The following is a 17,970-nucleotide window of genomic DNA, read 5'->3' on the forward strand; positions in this document are numbered from 1 at the left end:
TCCGCGTTGGTTGTGATGATTCGAGATGCTCAGGTGTGTTTTTTGTGTATAATTGCGATTCCACCTCCTCTTCGGTTTTCTCTGTTGGCGTGTATTAATTTATAATTGTCGGGTATTGCTTCGTTCGCGATGGCTTTATAGTTGTCTGATAGCCAGGTTTCTGTAAGGAAGAGCATGTCTGTGCCTCCTTTGCTTAGGAGGTCCTTGGTTTCTGTTTGTTTTGCCATGGATCTAATGTTGAGGAGGCTGCAGTGTAGTTTGCTGGATTTCCCTTTTGTGTTGTTGTTAGTATTGCTTGTTCTGACCAGTGTGGTGTTAGTTGGGTTTCCATTCCAGGTGGGTTTTTCCCGGTTGTCTTTTGGGTGGGTTGGTTCTTTGTTGATCAGTCTCTTTGTCGAGTAGACCGATCAGGTTTATGGTGGGGTTGGTTCATTTCCGGGTGGTAAATAGGGTCGCTACCCCTCTGTTGTTCCAGTCTTGGTGATATAGGGGGTGTAGAGTGAGTGTGATGGTTTCCAATTTGTTCCTTGTTCTGGTTGAGGTATTGTCCATGGTGGAGACCGGGTTGGGATGGTTTATTAGTTGTCATCCGTTGTTTGTCCTGGTTGGGTCTGTATTCGTGAAGCTTGTTGGCTGTCGGTTCATTGTTGCTGTGCTGTTTTTGTTTATCACGTAGTCGTATGTGGACAGGTAGCAAGCATTATAGTCTGTCATTGCTCTATTATTTGTAGATCTCCTTGGGCCATCTCAGATATTTGTCGAGTTTTTTGGGGTTGTGGGATCATGCTGGTCCGTGCCTTCCCGAGTGGTTTGGGATTTCTTATTATTTCTATTGTCTTTTCTGGCTTCTTTGTCTTTCTTGTGGCGAGGCATGATGCTTGGGTTGTGTTCCTTAGTGGGCATCCTCTTTCGATTGGTGTTTTTCATGGTCTTTTGGGTTTAGTCTTTGCTGTTTGTGGTTTGTTGTTGCTTGTATTTGGTAGGTTGTGGGTAGTTGATGGGATTTTGTGGTTCCGTTTGTTTATTGCTCCTTTCTTTTTTGGATCCTTTTCTTTTGATTTATTTTATCCTGGAGGTACTTTTCGTTTTGGTTGTTGATTGGATTTTTTTCTTTTTTTTCTTTTTTTTTTTTCTTTTATTTGTTTTAATCAAATAAATGATTTTTACAAAACGTTAACTACAGTAGTAGGTTGACTTTCGGGTTTATTTAATTTACACGGATTAGCTGGCGTTTTCAGCCGACCTGCGGCCCTTTGGTTTTTGTTGGTCGAATACGTTGTTTTTGAGCCCTTATTCGAGGATGGTTTCAAGTTGACTCAGCACATGATGGAGTATTTTTGTTGTTGCCATTAGCCACGTTGGCCTATCACCGCTGATCATCCTTGACCACTAGCAGAGTTCCGGCTCCAGTGATGGGTCAGACGCAAAATATTGCATATAGTGGGTCCTACGTTTTTCTGTCTCCATGCAGCTAAGGAGAAGGTGCCGTATTGTTTCCTTTTAGTTTGGGTTGTGACAGAGTCTACAGTTGCTAGTATCTGAAAGTCCTCTAATAGCTTTGATTTCATTAGTTGGAAGCAGGTTGAGCCTTGCTCTTAGGAGGCAATTTCTAGCTTGTCTGTTCGGAAATTGTTTTATGTAGCCCTGAAGTTCGTTCAGTTTCTTTTGTATTACGCGGTAGGTGATGAGTTTATTTGTTTTCTGAAGCTTTGTCCAGGGTCTGTATCCAATCTCTAGTTCTTTAATTTTCCTCTGAATCTTTGACGGATTTAAGAGCAGTTCCTCTTCGTCGCTCTCAATTGATTTGATTAGTACAAGCACATCTTTCCTCCAAATTTGTAGCATCCTATTTGTGCCCGTATCCATCTCGGATTTTATTAGTTTGTACAGAATAGGGCTCGTGGGTAGTAGGCATTTTCTGTAGAGTCTTAAGGAGTTGCAGTTCATTGTCCCTTGTAAGGACAGTAAGCTCAGTTCTCTACGGATTGAGGCAACAGGCGTAGAAGAGGGTAGCCCAAGCACGGTTCTCCAGTAGTACCCTTCCAGCTTTGGCCAGATGACGGGACGGTAATTACAACATGGCTTCCGCTCCATAAGTTATAGAGGGTACTGCTTTTGATTTATAAAATGTTAAGGCTGGTTATTGGATTTTGCGCAAGGCAAACATGAATATTGTGTGAAGGAGTTCATGTGAATACTCGCATATATTGGTAGATTCATGTTAGGGAGAATTCTCACTTCTGTGCTAATTCCCTTCAACCTTACAGACCCCCAGCTCTTTTGCTGGACTGTAGGACTTTTTAATTTTAACCCTGGAGTGCGTGAGACCCTTTTCCCACTGCATCATGTGTTTTGACCTTTGGGTTATGTGTTTTCACTATTTTGGGAGTCTGACAAACTCCATATGCATCTACTTTTTGTATGTTGACACACATAGATTTCTCATAAGGTTTAAAATACCTTTTCTTGTGTGAACTACTGTTCCCAAGAATTGTAAAGTGAAAATGACTTTACTTACCTTTTCTCTTTGTGGGTCCAGCACACACCATTTTATGTGGAGTGCTGGGGGGGTTACCTAGTAGCCCCTTAACCTACATTCAAGTGACTAGTGGCAGTGTTTTAATGTGTCCTACCATTGTGTTTTTCTACCGCAGGCCGAACCCTCGGCTGCAGGATAGCACCCAGGGGTGGCCATTTTATCAAAACGGTCCTTGTCTTCTTGTTTTGCCATTTTCTGTTTGTGAGGTCTTTCTTGCGTTTTGCTCTGTGCGTCAAACAGATTGAAGCTCTTTGTTTGTCTTGCCGTTGGCGCACTTCAACCAGTCCTGAATGGCTGGCTGGCTGACTGTCCTTTCAGGACAGCGACCCTGATGTGTGATTGACAGCCTAGGCTGTGCATGAATGGGAGAAACCTGCTTAAAAGTGGAGAGTTTTAGGTCTAGAGGCAGAGTCGACCACTGGGAGAAACACCCGATGAAGGAACCGTGAACGAAGCTTGCTGCATCCTCCTGGACCTTTGAATTGCCTGGTGAAGCCCTGCTGCTGTGCTGAAACTCCCTTTTCAGACAGAGAAGCTCCAGAATGGACTTCTCCCCTTGGGTTAGTGGGACCAACTAACCCAGAGACGAACTCCACTGGACCATCTTCCCTGTCTAGCTGTACTTTTTCATTGCTGCAAGAACCAAGTGCCAGGGGTTGAGTTATCTGTAGTCTAGTGAAACGTCTGAAATCCGGCTAGAAGCTCCAGGAGTCTCCTAAGGACCCTCCAGAAGCAGGACGACCAGAGCTAGAGTCCCCTCACCAGGCCCAAGGAGTGAAGGAAGCCCAACCGGTACCAGATAGCCGCAACAGTGCTGTTTACTAAGCGCTGAAACCCGCTAAGTGCCGCTGAAATGAAAAGAGCCTGAAGCCGCCAACGACCCCTGAAGTACCACCGCAGGAGCCCTACAGATGTCCTTCCTCTTGTCCCCAAGACTAAGGCTCAGGAATACGGGGTCTGCAACGCTGTAGCAGGACAGAAGCCAGCTGGATCACTCTTCTTCAAACCAGAGGTACTGTTTAGACTTGGGGTACTTACCTCACTGTCTTGTAGCCTTGCTTTTCTCAGTTGGGAATTGCAGTGGCTTACTTGGAGTTGATTCAAACTCTGTTTTCACAGCTTGCGACCCTACAAGTGATTTTCTAACAAACTCTCTAACTTCGTGCAAGACATTTGATTCTAAGAAGTGCCTCAGCTCCATAGACTGTTTCAAAGTGACTTTGGCTGTCCTGGGTCCCTGCAGACTCTTCTAGCCCACTGACTTTGATATGGTTTGTCGCTCTTGTTTTAGACGGTTACTGCTGGGAAAGGCTTGTCTAGATTTCATTGGAAGATTTATTTCTCCTCAAATATACTGAGAACCTGTTTAACCTTTTTCCTTCCTTAAACCTTTCCTTTCTGCAACCTCAGAATCTGCAAGTGTAATATAAAAATGCCATTACTGTCCTTGTGATTGAAGTCACCCCATGGTGTAGCAATTGTGTATGAAGCATATCCAAAGATTATCCACCAACTTGCTCTGATTCTGAAAAGTAATTTAAAAGTATATTTACATTGTTACATGAATTGCCTTTCTAAAGAACGCTTATTTAAAAAATGTTAAATAACTATGTATAACTGAAACCTTGATTGGAAGTGTTACTTGGCTACTTGTATTTACAGATTTCATTTTTACAGCTCTACAGCTCAGTTATCCCTCTTGAGATAGGCCTGGCTGCTCAGTCACACTGCCAACCTGTGTAGCTCAGACCTATACCAAAAGATGGGTTTACCTAATACCAAGCAGATGTGTTGTGTAGTCTCACACAGTGGGACAACACCAATTCTTACCTAACAAGTCAGCATGGAAATGTATTGATTGTGAGGGTGCTGGGTTCCTGCTTTTGACTGGGATGGCAAAGGATTCTCACCCAGGGGGTGCATGCTATGTTTAGGCCTCTTTCTTCCACTTTGGCCCAGCATAGTCTCAGGCTTTATCCATGCCACATAGGGGATTGTGAGGGTGATGGGTGCCTGCTTTTGACTGGGATGGCAAAGGATTCTCACGGGTGCATGCTATGTTTAGGCCTCTGGCCTCTACTTTGGCCCAACATAGTCTCAAGCTTTACACTTGCCACAGTGGGGGATCATTCAGCATAAGTACAACTAAGTGAAAGCAGAATAACAATCTGTATTGGTCCGCATATCATCCTACAAACTCTGATGTTCTGAAGTAATAATTAAGTCCCTCCCTCCCCCCAAATCATCAAGAACAAACTTGTTTCATGGCAATGCTCTTGAAGTAATCAGCAGGTCATCCCAGAATCACCCCAAATCATCAGGGACAAACGTGCAATCTCGAAGTGATCAGTAGGTCATCCTAAAAGCATCAGGAACAAAGAGTTTTCTAAAATGGGGATAATGTTAGCATATTCATTAAGTCATCCTAAGCTCATCCCCAAATCATCATCCACCATTCTGAGATATTTGCTGATGACTTTAACAGCGTGATGACGTCTGATGTGGGAATGACTTCTAGTGTAGTTCGATGATCATCAGATGACCCCAGGATGGTCTCTAAAGTCATCCTTTTAGACCAGGGCAGTCACACGCATGTTCCATGAGATCGCAAATGTTACACAACGGGGCCTCTCTCGTGTGTGTGTGTGTGTGTGTGTGTGTGTGTGTGTGTGTTTATATATATATATATGTGTGTGTGTGTGTGTGTGTGTGTGTGTGTGTGTATGTATATATATTTCTCCATCTCGAGCCTGTGATTGCCCTTCTGTCCTTTCTTTGACCAACTCCACCCCAGAGGCTTACTGGCCTATAGTCATTTTAGGCAGTATCCCAAGAAGCCTGTGAAGAGACACAATGATTGAAATAGCCGTAATTTGTTCACAAACCGCACAACCAAGGACTGTGGAATCCCTGCACATTTCAGAAACGCAACCTTCCATTTCCACCCCTGTATACCCTCCTTCATCTCGGCATGGAACGCTCTATGGCTGGGCGCGACACTTCTTCTCTTTTACAGATCGGATGCCCCTATCCCCTTCCTGAAGATAGCACAAATCCAAAGCAGTGTATTACTACACGGCAGGCCCAGCTGCACTCAGTAGGGACATAAAATCCCTCTATTTTCAATTAAATTCACTTAGCTATTGGGTGCCTAAAAGGCATATATTCTGTGGTGTGTAGACCCCACAGAATATATGCCTTTTAGGCACCCAATAGCTAAGTGAATTTAATTGAAAATAGAGGGATTTTATGTCCCTACTGAGTGCAGCTGGGCCTGCCGTGTAGTAATACACTGCTTTGGATTTGTGCTGTTTTTCTGTCCCAAGTGGCCTTGTGACATTAGCCCGATTGCACCATAAGACTATGTGTAACTTTTCTACACTATCACTTGTTGATACATTTCTTTACAATATCTCTATTTTCTAAATTTGATTTAACCTGTCTGTGCACCCCTATATCCCCCATTTTTTCTTTCCCTTCCTGAAGATAACCCACACTAAATATGAATAATAGCTATGGTACTCTAACCCACTGGGTCGGCAGTTCTTTGGTCCTATAGCCTGGATGCCTGAACGCCCCCCTGACCCCCCCCGCTCCCCCTGCTTCATTCTAAACACCAGCTGCCACTGTGCGTTGAGCTACTCACCTTTTGACATGGTCTTCACGCAAGTAAACGACGGAACAAGGACCACTTTTGGAAGCACATCTTCACTCACACCGGGCTTTTTCCATCCACATTCTCCACCCTATCAATATTCCACCAACATTCCTTTTTGCCCCTACTAGCAGAGTTCTGCTATGGTAATGTGCTTTTATACTGCGCCAAATTGCCACTGTAGTAATTTCAGAGCGCCCTGGGTTATCCATCGGGTGGAGCAGTGTGTTCCCGCCAGGCGTATTCAGACCTCCGTCTGCTGAAGGAAAAAAGTGAGCACAGGGAAGATAAGAGCATGGCAATGTGGAGACCAGATACTACAAAGGCAAGGAGGGAAGAAGGGATGCAGCAGGGGTGTGTGGGGGGATGCTTTGTGATGGCATAGGTGTATGTTAGCCCTGTTAGGTGGACCATACCTTACAAAGGAGCAGAGGCAGATATGTCCAGAAGTGGGTTTCTAATGCAGATTGGGAGAATTGTAATTTAGTACACAGTTTAATGTTGGTTGCACTAGGGACTTGAGTGTGGTCGAGCACTCCTGGAAGTTTGGAGGTTAGTTTGCCTGGTATCTCTATACATTGTACCGCAAGTCAAACTCGCAAATGTTAATTGTGTGACTGCAAATCCTGAGCCAAGTGGGGCGTAGTCAAAAATAGACTGTGTATTAAGGGTAATGTTTTAGTACTAAAAGGTAAGGGAATGGAGGTGGCAAACTAGTTGCCTGGCACCTTGATGCCAACAAGGTTATTATTAAGAGTGTGTTCTGTCATGCTAAACTTAACTTGTGTTCATGCAGAGATATGGTGGGGCCTTACTTGGGAGTAGGCTATTAAAGTATAGTAATAGGCAGCTGCCTTAAGTAAGCAAATATACCCCGCGCAGGTTGCGTTCATAAGACTCTGTGAAAGGTGGAGGCGGATGTGTGACAAATAAGGTAGGTAGATGCCTGACCTCCTGTACATGCGCCCCAAAACGGAACCGCAGCCAATGGAAATGGTGACCAGGAAACTCTTTACAGTTGGGTGGTTGTGTGTCAGAAAGGAGTTTGCCAATCATGGGAATTCCTGGAAAATGAGCAAACATTTTACTGACTGCCACAGTAACTGTATACCTTGCAGGGTGCACAATGTGCACTAGCCGCTTGCCATTGGCTAGTGATAATTGACTCTTGTCGAGTAAGAAATGGTGTGCTGTGTGTATGTGTAGATTTCAGTTGGCGAGCGGCTTTTTGTGGCTGGATAGTGGCTTACAACTTGACATGTTCACCCAAATCAGACCTAAACGTGGGTATGGTCAAAACTTAAATATCTCTTTCCTTGCCTGCACAGCAACAATCCTAGTGAGACGTGTCACCTGCCTGTTTATCCCCGACCTTCTAAACCATTTCTTCAAATGCTGCCTTTTTCAATCTGCCAAATCACTGTTTCTACCCACCCCTCTCTCTTTCCCCCTAAGTAACTGAAACGATGTCTTGCCCGCTATTGAAAATGGTGTGGTGGGTTAACTTTAAATCATGGCTTCTAACAAGGACACACAATTGCAGTGTGTCAATTGTACACCCTCCCTCTTCCAAACGCCATTGATCTTCTTACCTGACCGATAGCCTGAGGATGCTAAAGACACAGACATTGCTTTCCACCAAAATAAATTGCATCTCATTCAGTGTAAATTGGATGCATTTATCAATGTCTTCACCGGAAATCTCCCTCCCAAAAATATGCCTATAAAAGTTTCATACATTGCCTATTTTGATAGTAGCCTATAAATCCATAAAATGCGTCTCCATCCCATTGTGACAAATGGTCTGTTAACCCTACCATAAATCGCTGTGAAAATAGTAATGGTAAATGGACACAGGAAATCAACTTCAGATATTTTTTCCTCCTCTTATTGACATTGGTACAGGATGCTTTAGAACCTTCCTATAATGTAAAGACTTATTTTCCACAAGCAATTTCTGTCCAATTCTTAGACTTTATGATCCGTTTTAGGACACCAATAAGTCTATTGCGCCCTATGTCTAGTAAATGCCACACACAAATGACTTTCCTCAACAAGCCCTCTCACACCCGCCAGTGGCACACATTTGCCACCCTCAACACTACATCTCCTTGCAAAGTCAACTCATCAGCAACCTTCTAATATGTTTGTAAACCCACCTACAAACTCCTTACTCTTGGCCAGTGTCGGACAATAACTGCACACTTTGTGTAGCTATGATCTGCTCTTGCTTCCACACCCTCTAACACCTTCGCCACATGTTCCATAAACCATACTGGTGTAACAAAAAATGTCTTAACCAGGTCTGGCTTCAGCCACTCGATTTATAAGCATTCTGCATGTCCTTCACTTCACCGCTAGGAGATGCCCAGGTACTTGAACCATTTTACACCTGCTACCATCAATGTCCAGTTAAATACCATCAGGGCAGTGCTTGGCAAGTGCCTTTCCCATGGCTACACAAAAGCCCAGACTGTTGGCATTGCTAATGCTTGTTTGCATAATCCAACCCCGCCACTTTTTTTTGCCCTCTGCACTTCTCAAGTATCCTGTTATACTTGCTGGTGCTTTATAAAACATGGAAAATAAATAAAAGATGCAAGTCTTCTCTGTAACCATCCTCTTCAAATGCCATCACTTTCCATTGTAAAGCTTCTTGGTGTGCTCCTTCTTTTGTTGAACCTCTCTATGAACAAACTCATCCACTGCTAACACTATAAACCATGCCTCATCTAAATAAGCTTCCTCCTATAAAACCCCTACATAGTCCGCCCTCCTTTTTTAATCATTTTGTGTTTTTAAAAGGCATATTACCCGTTATTTGCCCTTACAAACTTCAAGTGTAGTAATCCTCCTACTAAGTCTCCTTAGTGACCACGCTTTGCCCTCATAAAACTGTTATAAAACAGCACACCTCCACACCAATATGTACGCTTGTGCCTGTCTAAGTCATTTCTTGACAGCTCTGCCCCTCCAAGACAACCTATGTCCATCTAGACAGTCAAAAGATTGCTGCCCAGAAACCTTAACTCTTCTCCATAACGTCCCTTAACAAACGGATCACAACATTACACTCTTGTACTTATGGCCCCTTTTTCATGCATCGCCTTCAACCCATCTCTTCTTTTTATCCTCCTTCCTTTGTATACACCCATTCCCCATATTTTCCCTGCTATGCCAAGCCTCCCCTGTTCACTTTCTTCTCTCTTTCTCATAGATGGATATCCAGAGGTCATTGGAGCTGCTTCAGATGAACATTTTCTCCCAGTGCTTCTCCCCCTTTGGCAAGTATCTCGCAGTGGGCAACAACTACGGAGAGATTGGCATATTCAGGTAATGGCTGGAGAGACTCCTATTCAGCCAAAAACGTAATGAGATGGTTTCAGCTAATAGCCATAGGGAGAAAACCATAACAGCTGTATGGAGAAAGAATATTGAGGCAAATTCTGCAGTCCGGCGTCAAATCATTCTCCTTGTCGGTATCTGCATTCTACAGGCCACATACTAGATTACTTTTGCGATCCCTGGGCCATCTGATCTGTTGCCATCGCATTGCAGTACAAGTGTGCAGTTCTGGTCTTTCTGCTCTTGCTGCCATCACGTTTGTGTAAAGTTATGGCTTCTAATGTCCTAATGCAGTTTACCTTCCACGTCCCCCTCTGCTAATGAAACATGTTGCCCCTTGTAGTTATTTGCTCCCTTTAGCTTCGACACTGGTGCAAAAAAGTACCCCATTAGGCTGCTTGTTCTTAGTGTGCTTGTTCAGAAGCAGCACCTACTCGGCAATGGTGCAAAATTGAGCCCTGTGTTGTGGTCTGCTTTTAGCAGCCTCATCGATGGTGTTAAATTTAGCCACTTGAGGCCAGCTTCTCTTTCAAGCCACCACATTGGTCCAGAATCCTGCTGTTGAGGCTGTCTGTCTGCTGGCCTAAACGTACCCTGTTGTAAAACAGTGCCTACTAAGGCCCACTGTCTTCTGCTAATTCTTCAGGAGCATTTGCGCAGAATGGTGCACCATAAACCAGTTTCCTTGTCACAAACACAGCAAGGATAAACCTGTTTGCTTCATGGAAATACTTTTTTTGTTTGGCCTAGTGAAAATCTATGCTCCATCTCGACAGCTGCTCTGTGACACCCCACCCTCTCCGCCTCCTCGCCACACTGGTGCAAAAGTGTAACACTTGAACCTATCTGTTAGTTGCTGCTTCCACAATGGTATTAACCATGTTTCTTGAGGACAACTTCTTTTTTTGCATGTTAAACACTGTTATAAATGCGGGTCCTGTGAGCCCCCTTGCTGCTCAAGGCTTGAGACTGTCTAGTCTCTGTGCTCCCTCTGCCCTATACACTCTTATAAATCCTGCCCCATAGAGTTTGCTGCTCTTTGCGGCCTCCACCCCACACTAATAGGTAATTGTGCCTCTACGCCACATACTGTCATTTTCCACATCTGCGGAACTTGCCATAGTTATGGGTAGTCAGCTGCTCATTGTAAGGAAAACTTGCAAAGGTGTCAAGCAGAGGGGAAAATAGTTTCCCATTGTATTCTTGTCTTTTGTAGATCAGCACTCTGACCTCTTCTTTCTCTCCCACTGTTTTGTTTTTGGGTATTTCCTTAAACAGTTACCTTTTTGTTTTTTCTTCTTTTTTTCCTCCTGTTCTTGTACTCTTCTCATTTTCAATTCTTTCTTTACCCTTTTCCTGTATTTTCTCATTGTATTGTTTCTCATTTTTTTTTTCTTCTTTTCTTTACTGTTATCTTTTACACACACATGTATCTTTTGTGCTTTTGATTTCTCCTATTTTTTTGTCTTTCAATAGGATCTCCTTTGTTATAGTCTTTCTTTCTCTTTTTCTGCTTTCCGATTGCATTTATTATTCTTACATTTGATCTGAATTATATCGTTTTTTTGATAGCCTGTCTGCTGCGCTGAGCTCTGAAGCAAAGGAGGACAACAAGAAGCCTGTAGTCCTGTTCAAAGGTGAGTGTGGTGTGATGAATCCTGCAGACTCCTCACTAAACCCCTGCCTGCCTTAAAAGTCCCCTCCCAGGTGGCCAGGGAAAGGCGGACACTTCCTGATCCCGACCTTGGGGGTGGTGTTCTAAGGGAGGATCACATGTGAGGAGAAAGGGACCAAGGGAATGATAGGGTTCCGTGGGGTGAGACACAGTATTTATCTTCCTCCGAGGAAGACCTCTCCTCCATGCCAAAGTCTGTAATGGCTTGTTGTCATAACAATCTTTTTGTTCCACAAACTAATCATATAAATATGGATAAAAACAATGATTAAATTCCCAGGCATCAGAAGAATTAAAAACCATTCCAAAGCCCTGGAGACCTATAAGGCAAGACATGTCCCGAACTCCCAAATGTACAGTGAAAGGAAATCTATGAATTAACTTTATTCCTCTTGGCAAGCATGTCTGGTGGCAGATCCTTATATTTCTTTAAAGAATATTATGGGAAATAGAAATAAGTTTGAGAATGAAAATTAAGCCAGAAAACCTAACTTTGTCATTAGGGACTTCAAGTTCCATGATTCCCTAGGTACTGGGACGAGCAAGAGGGCTAAAGAGGAACAATGCTGCAGGATTGGTCAGATCATTAATAGAAATGACCCACACTTGAGGGAGACTCGGAAGCTTAAAAGGCCCCCTGGGGTGAGGGCCATTGGTGAGCAGAGCAAGCAGGAAGGGCAGTGTGATTTGTGTGTGCAGCCGACGCAGAAACTGGAGGAGGGAGAAGACGCCGGGTCCACTGTTAGGACGAAAACAGTAGCTGGTCCTGAGAGGGTCTGTGCCTCCAGAAGTCGCAAGTGCAGAGGTTATGTAGATGGAAGCCTGTCCTCTGAAGACCCATTTTGCAGAGGTAAGCTTTCCTCCCCAAGAGGCTGTCTCCAGTGGTTGGCGAGCAACAGGGCACCTCTGGAGCAAAGCAAGCTTTGGTACCAAGTGGTGTGGGTTGAGGCGGAGCAGTTTTCCGCGTCAGTAGGAGCCAAAGAAGCAGAACACCTGTGAGCAGCCAGGGGATTGGATGCGCACGCCTAGCAGTAAGCACTCCTGCAGGAGTGGAAGTGATACAAAGATTGACTTTGAATACCGAACTATCAGAAAGCAACAAAGGCAATATTTGTTAATACCAAATGACTGTAAAATGAAGCGTGCACGTTTGTTGAGAACCCATCAACTCAATGGGGCAATATCATTGAAAGCCAATACATACAACCATTGCCCAAGCCAAGAGAAACCAGACAAGGCAGTCCAAATCCATCAGATATTTCCAAAGGCAGAAGAGGACTAACAAAGGGTCCAAAGGTTGTGAAGCTTGTTGCCCATATTTCGAAAACCCTATAACAAAAGCTGGTATAAACCCACATTGCCAAATGCTAGGAAGAAGCAGAATAAGACCTGATCCTTGTCAGTATTTGGTTACTTATGCAGGAGGAAATGGAGGCAAGAAGGCTGCCCTTCTTCAGAAGGAGTGGAGCGTAATTTGCAGAAGAGTATTAAAGAACACAATGTGAATCTTGTTTTCCCGATGTTGCAAAACAATGAACATTGTGAAGTTGTTGTAAAGCTATTGTAAGTTTATCGTAACCACAGAAGCACTTGCTGTAGTGAAATGCTGTTCGGGAAGGGGAGTATACACGGATGGAAAACCTTTGACGTAGTTGGCCTGGCATGGGAGTAAACCAGGTAGAGGTTGAACTGCTGTAAAGTGGTGCTGACAAAGACAAGTTATGGTGCTGAAGAAAGAATTGTATAAAACTAATGCAGAGGAGTTAAATTTCATCACAAATACTCGGCTGTGGCAAATCATACTGTCAAAGGCAATTGTTGTTGCTATTGATGAACTAAGAACATTTCCTTTATGCGAAGAGGATAATTCTGAATCTTACTCTTGCTCAAAGAAGAGAAAGGATCTTCTAAATTCTTTGTTGAATCACTGGAGTGTTGGAACTTTGTGTTACACTGGATTCACAAAGAACTGTTAGAATTTTCTTTTTTACAAACCAGGATTTCCTTATTTCTTTTTGGAACTGTAGAGCAGAATCCTGCTTAAATCTGGGGAAGGGGAATTCACCCAGATTTTAAGGAGAGACTGTTGCTATATTACAAATTCAATTGTTATGTTATTTGTATTACTTTTGAATTGCCACGTATTACCACATTTATTTGTTGTATTTGTATAAGTGTGAGGGACAGATATCCCTTGTTCGAGTTTTTCTTTTACTTTTTTTTAGGCATGGAAATCCGTATCAGGGTAGGGATAGTCAGGCGTTTATCCAACATTTTAATTGAATAAAATGGCATCTTTTGAAAAATCTTCACAAAGTTGTCCACCTCACATTTCTGACCCATCACAGTGGCCCACTTAGCTCTTCTCTGCTGTTAAAACAGCATTGTTGGTAAATCATTATCTAAGAATGTGTGCAGGCAGAGACTTAATTTGCTGAAGGAGGAATTGTGAATGAGCAGTGTGTGAGGCCGGAGAGAAACCTTGTATGGGGATAGCTGTATTTGGTTGGGTGCGTCGTGTGTGGACCATGTTTTGAGGGGGACTGAAAGTGAATCCAGCATATGAACTGACATAACGATTTCTAGATGGGCATTTTGCAGAAGTGATAATGGGTATATGAATACATTTTTAGAGCTGATGAGCCCCCTCAGCAACCCAGTCTGCCATTTTCTCATAAACTTGACTTCTACATTTTTAACAGCGTTCTGCTTTTAAAATACTTAACAAGATGTTATGTTAAATGCCTTTTTTTAATAAAATACTTTCTCTGCTGCGTGTTTGGTCTAGGAGGATTAGACAGTAGCTTGAAACCAAACAAACATATTATCGAAGTGCATCCCCTTGAAGTCTCCTCTCAGTAGGTTGTTTCCTACCCAAAGCCTTTAATCTGCCAGTGGCGGTAGCCAGCTTTGAAGTAGGCTGCTGCACCCTCACTTTTAGTCTGCTTGCGCTTGTTCCCCCAAACCAGTAATCGCCACCCAAGACTAAAATGTCTCTTCCATTTATGGAAAGCTAGTGCAGGTGAATTTCTGTGCCCCCACAGATTAGTGCTTTCGATAAGAGGGCCCATCAGAGCTGAAAAGTAGGATGTCCTTCCGATTGCCAGACAATGATTAGTTTGCACGTCACACCTTATTCATATACATTCAACTCCTAATCTAGAGTCTCGCCCTAATTCTTCGTTCTCAGGCTATTAGAACATGGATTACAAATCCCAGTAGCAGAGGCTTTACTTCAGTCTCTTTTTCAAGTTGGTCTGAGAACTTGGACTTCAGTAACCTAAATGCAATTGCAACATTCCTTAATGCTTTTCAACAGTCTCTTCTTCTGAGGGGTTTGTGAATTCATACCTCTATTCCCACAATGCATGTCTTCTTGGTTTGAATGTTTCTTCACACAGCCTTTCTTCATGTATCTGGCATTTACTCTTCAGTTGCCCCAATGCATTGTTTCTCCACTTGATGGCCATGAGTTGGGCGATCTCCCCCCTTGCCCCCTTCTACTGGCTCTTGGCCTCACTGCTCCTTGGCCTCTGGTTTCACTACATGTGTGCATTTTTACCGCAGGCTGAATCCTCAGCTTTAGTACAGCACCCATGGGTGACCATTTTCCCAAAATGACCCCTGTCTTCTTTTATTTCACCATGTTCTGTGTGTTAGCTCTTGGCTTTTACTCTTGTTAGTTGAAACCGGTTTGAGCCCTTTGTGTGTTTTGCCTTTGGAGGAAATGCATGAGGAAACGCAGGAAGTGAGACGGGTTCCTGAAACTTCCCTGTCCTTTGTCTCTAGTTCTGCCTGAATGAAACCAGTCCTCATTGGCCACCCCGCTGTGTGATTGACAACCTAGATTGTGAATGAATGGGAAATCGCATAAAAAGCAAGTTTTTTGCGACTAGAGCAGAGTCAGCCACTGGAGAGGAACATCCAAAGAAGACGAGATGAGACGCCAGTAGCACCCTCCTCGACCGCAAAGTGCCTGGTGAAGCCCTGCAGCTGTGCTGACCTCGTTTCCAAATCGACTTGAAAGACCCGCACGGGACAACTTCCTCCCTTGGGCTGGTGGGACCAACTAGCCTCAAGACAAGCTTCCATTTGACGCAACCCCTAACTTGCTGTGCCTCACCAGAGCTGCAGAAGCCCAATGCCAGGGGTCCTGTAACCATTGACGAGTGCATGGTCTTGCAAAGTCCGAATCCAGCAAAATCTTCGTGGGCATTCAGAGGACCCTGTAGAAGGAGGAAATCTTGATCCAGAGTCCAGGACCAAGGGAGCAAGCAACTTTCCAACCTGAGCTATTTGTTCTTCATTGGTGCTGAGGAAACGGTGCCAAAACACTGAAGTGTCGCTGAAACAAAGGAAATCCGTTGCTGCGGAGTCCCTCTCCCGAGTACTGCAGCGGTAGCCCATCAGACGTCCTTGTTGTCACCACAACCAAGGTCCAGGAACAAGGGTCTGTCAAGCTGTAGCAAGGAGGAATCCAGCTGGAACTTTTTTCTTCGCATCACAGGTACTGTGGGACTTGGGGTGTTCACCGTTTAGCCATGGGTTGTGCTTCCTACCTTGGGAAGTGCTTTTTGAAGTTGATCTCAGCTCACCTGCACTTTCCTACCAGCTTGTGCTCTCTACAAAGTAGCTAACTTGAGTTACAGCGATTTCTTCTGCACTTACTAATTTTGTCAAGCCTTTATCTAAGAAGAAGTGCATCAGAACTATTGACTTTGGCTGTCCTGGCTCCCTAAAGGCACTCCTCTGTACCTACTGACTTAGGCAGTACTTGTTCCCTCATAGGTTATAATTGTGGACACTATTATTGCTGGGATACAAGTTTACTTGCCTCCCTTTAGGAGATTGTAATTGTTTTACGAACTGTTGAAAGTATGTTCTAAATCTTATTCTAACCTTTCCTTCCTTAAACAACTCAATAACTGAATTGGTAATTTAAATATGTGCAATTCTGACCTTTACTGAAGTCCCTGTGTGCTGGAACATGTTAGCATAAGAAAAGTCTTTACCAACTTTTATTGTCTTTCAAAAACTGAATCCTAACTTTAATTGAATGTTACTAATAGATAACTTATTTAAACCTTGTTTATATTATAAATACATATTTATATATAACATTAAGTGTGTAGTGTTACTTGGCTACTTGTATTTATTGATTTCAATTGTACAGTTCTACAGCCCACATTACCCCTCTTAAGATAAGCCCGGCTGCTCACTCACACTACCAACTTGTGTAGTACTGGCCTGTATTAAAAGGTGGGGTACCTTATACCAAGAAGATGGGTCTTGTGTAATCCTCACCAATTGGACTGCACTAATTCTTACGTAACAAGAACCTCCCCCTTCCAGGTATTCTCCTGATGTCCTCCACTTCCAGATACTCTCTTGGTGCCAACCACCCCCCTTCCTGGTTGCGCTGCTTTCTTAAATTTCTTTTCTGGTGTCTGCATTGAGCTGAACACTTGAGCATGGTGGCGCTGCCTCGCTTCTTTGTGCCTCTTCCCTGCTCGTGAATGTAGTAAGTCAGGCAAGCGGCCGGTTGACTTCTCTTCTTTCAAGTTACCCTTGGAAACTGAGTGTGCTGACATTGTTTTTACAGTGCGGGAATGGGGGTTTTGACCCCCAAATTGGATTCAAGGGACAGTCTGGGCCAAATGCACTGTTATGGAAAATTCTCAGAAATGTGCTAATTCCCTCTACCTTAGAGACCCCAAGCAACTTTGTTGGATTTTGAGGACTTGATTTTTTTAAACCTGGATAGAGTGAGCCCCTTTTTCCCACTCTTTCATGTATTTTAATGTGATTTTGAACACAGTTTCTTTTGGTTGTGGAGTCTGACAAACTCCATAGGCATCATCTTTTACATTGTGTCACACAGCACCTTCAGTGCAGTGACACAGGGAAGTCTTTCAGATTTCCCAAGGTTTAAATACCTCCTCTGGGATAAACTACTTTTTCCCAGAGCAGTAAAGTGAAATTGACTTTACTTACATTTGTAACTTTCTAGACCCAGCACACACTAATTTACAATAGGGTGCTGGAGGGGTAATTTAGTATCCCCTTTGTCTAGCTTCTCATGAAACATATTTATGTTACCCTTTCCTCGATCAATGGCTGGTGGCAGTGGTTTACCTTTTACTACCATTATGCGATTTTACCGCAGGCTGCGTTCGCAGCCACAGTAGAACACCGAAGGGTGCCATTTTTGCCAAAATGGCCCCGGTCTTCTTTTTTCGCCATTTCTTTGTGGAAAGGTCCTTCTTGAGATTTATTCTGCACGCCAAACCAGGTTTGGTCCCTTTGTACGTTTTGTCTTTGGCGGGCTTCACAAGTGAAACCTGCCTCTGGCCCCAGGGTGTCTGGGGTGTGCAGGAAGTGAGGGAGGTGCCCGAAACTCCCTGTGCTTAGTCTCCCAGGAAACCCAAATGCACTCTGTATTGATTGGCCGGCTGACTGTCCTGCAAGAACAGCCACCCTTCTGGCTGACGGACAGCTAGGCTGGAATGAATGGGAGAGAACTGAACAAAAGGCGAGGCTTTTTGCTTGGACGGCAGAGTCGACCATTGGACGAAGGAACCGAAGAAGAATTTGAAGAGGACGCCTGCTGCAACTCCTGGATCGTTGGTTTGCCCGGTGAAGCCCTCCTCTGTGCTGAAACTCCAAACTCCAAATTTGTATCGACGGAGAAGCCCCAGTGGGACCAAACAACTCCAATGTAAGCCACCTGGACATTCTCTCAGAGCTGGTTGACTT

At 43.9% G+C, this 17,970-nt stretch overlaps 1 protein-coding gene across 3 annotated transcripts in view; it reads left to right on the plus strand.

The window, feature by feature from the left end:
- Positions 1-17,970, plus strand: part of THOC6 (THO complex subunit 6) — a 214,823-nt gene that overhangs the window by 52,756 nt on the left and 144,097 nt on the right. For 2 of the 3 annotated variants that reach the window (XM_069651700.1, XM_069651701.1), the window contains exons 2-3: positions 9,412-9,527; positions 11,112-11,176. In XM_069651700.1, the coding sequence (XP_069507801.1) occupies positions 9,412-9,527; positions 11,112-11,176 (181 nt within the window). The remainder of the gene's footprint in view (positions 1-9,411; positions 9,528-11,111; positions 11,177-17,970) is intronic. The other variant, XM_069651702.1, reaches the window with a different exon arrangement.

Source organism: Ambystoma mexicanum, chromosome 3p, assembly GCF_040938575.1.
Source record: "Ambystoma mexicanum isolate Mex_15411 chromosome 3p, UKY_AmexF1_1, whole genome shotgun sequence".
NCBI lineage: Eukaryota > Metazoa > Chordata > Amphibia > Caudata > Ambystomatidae > Ambystoma > Ambystoma mexicanum.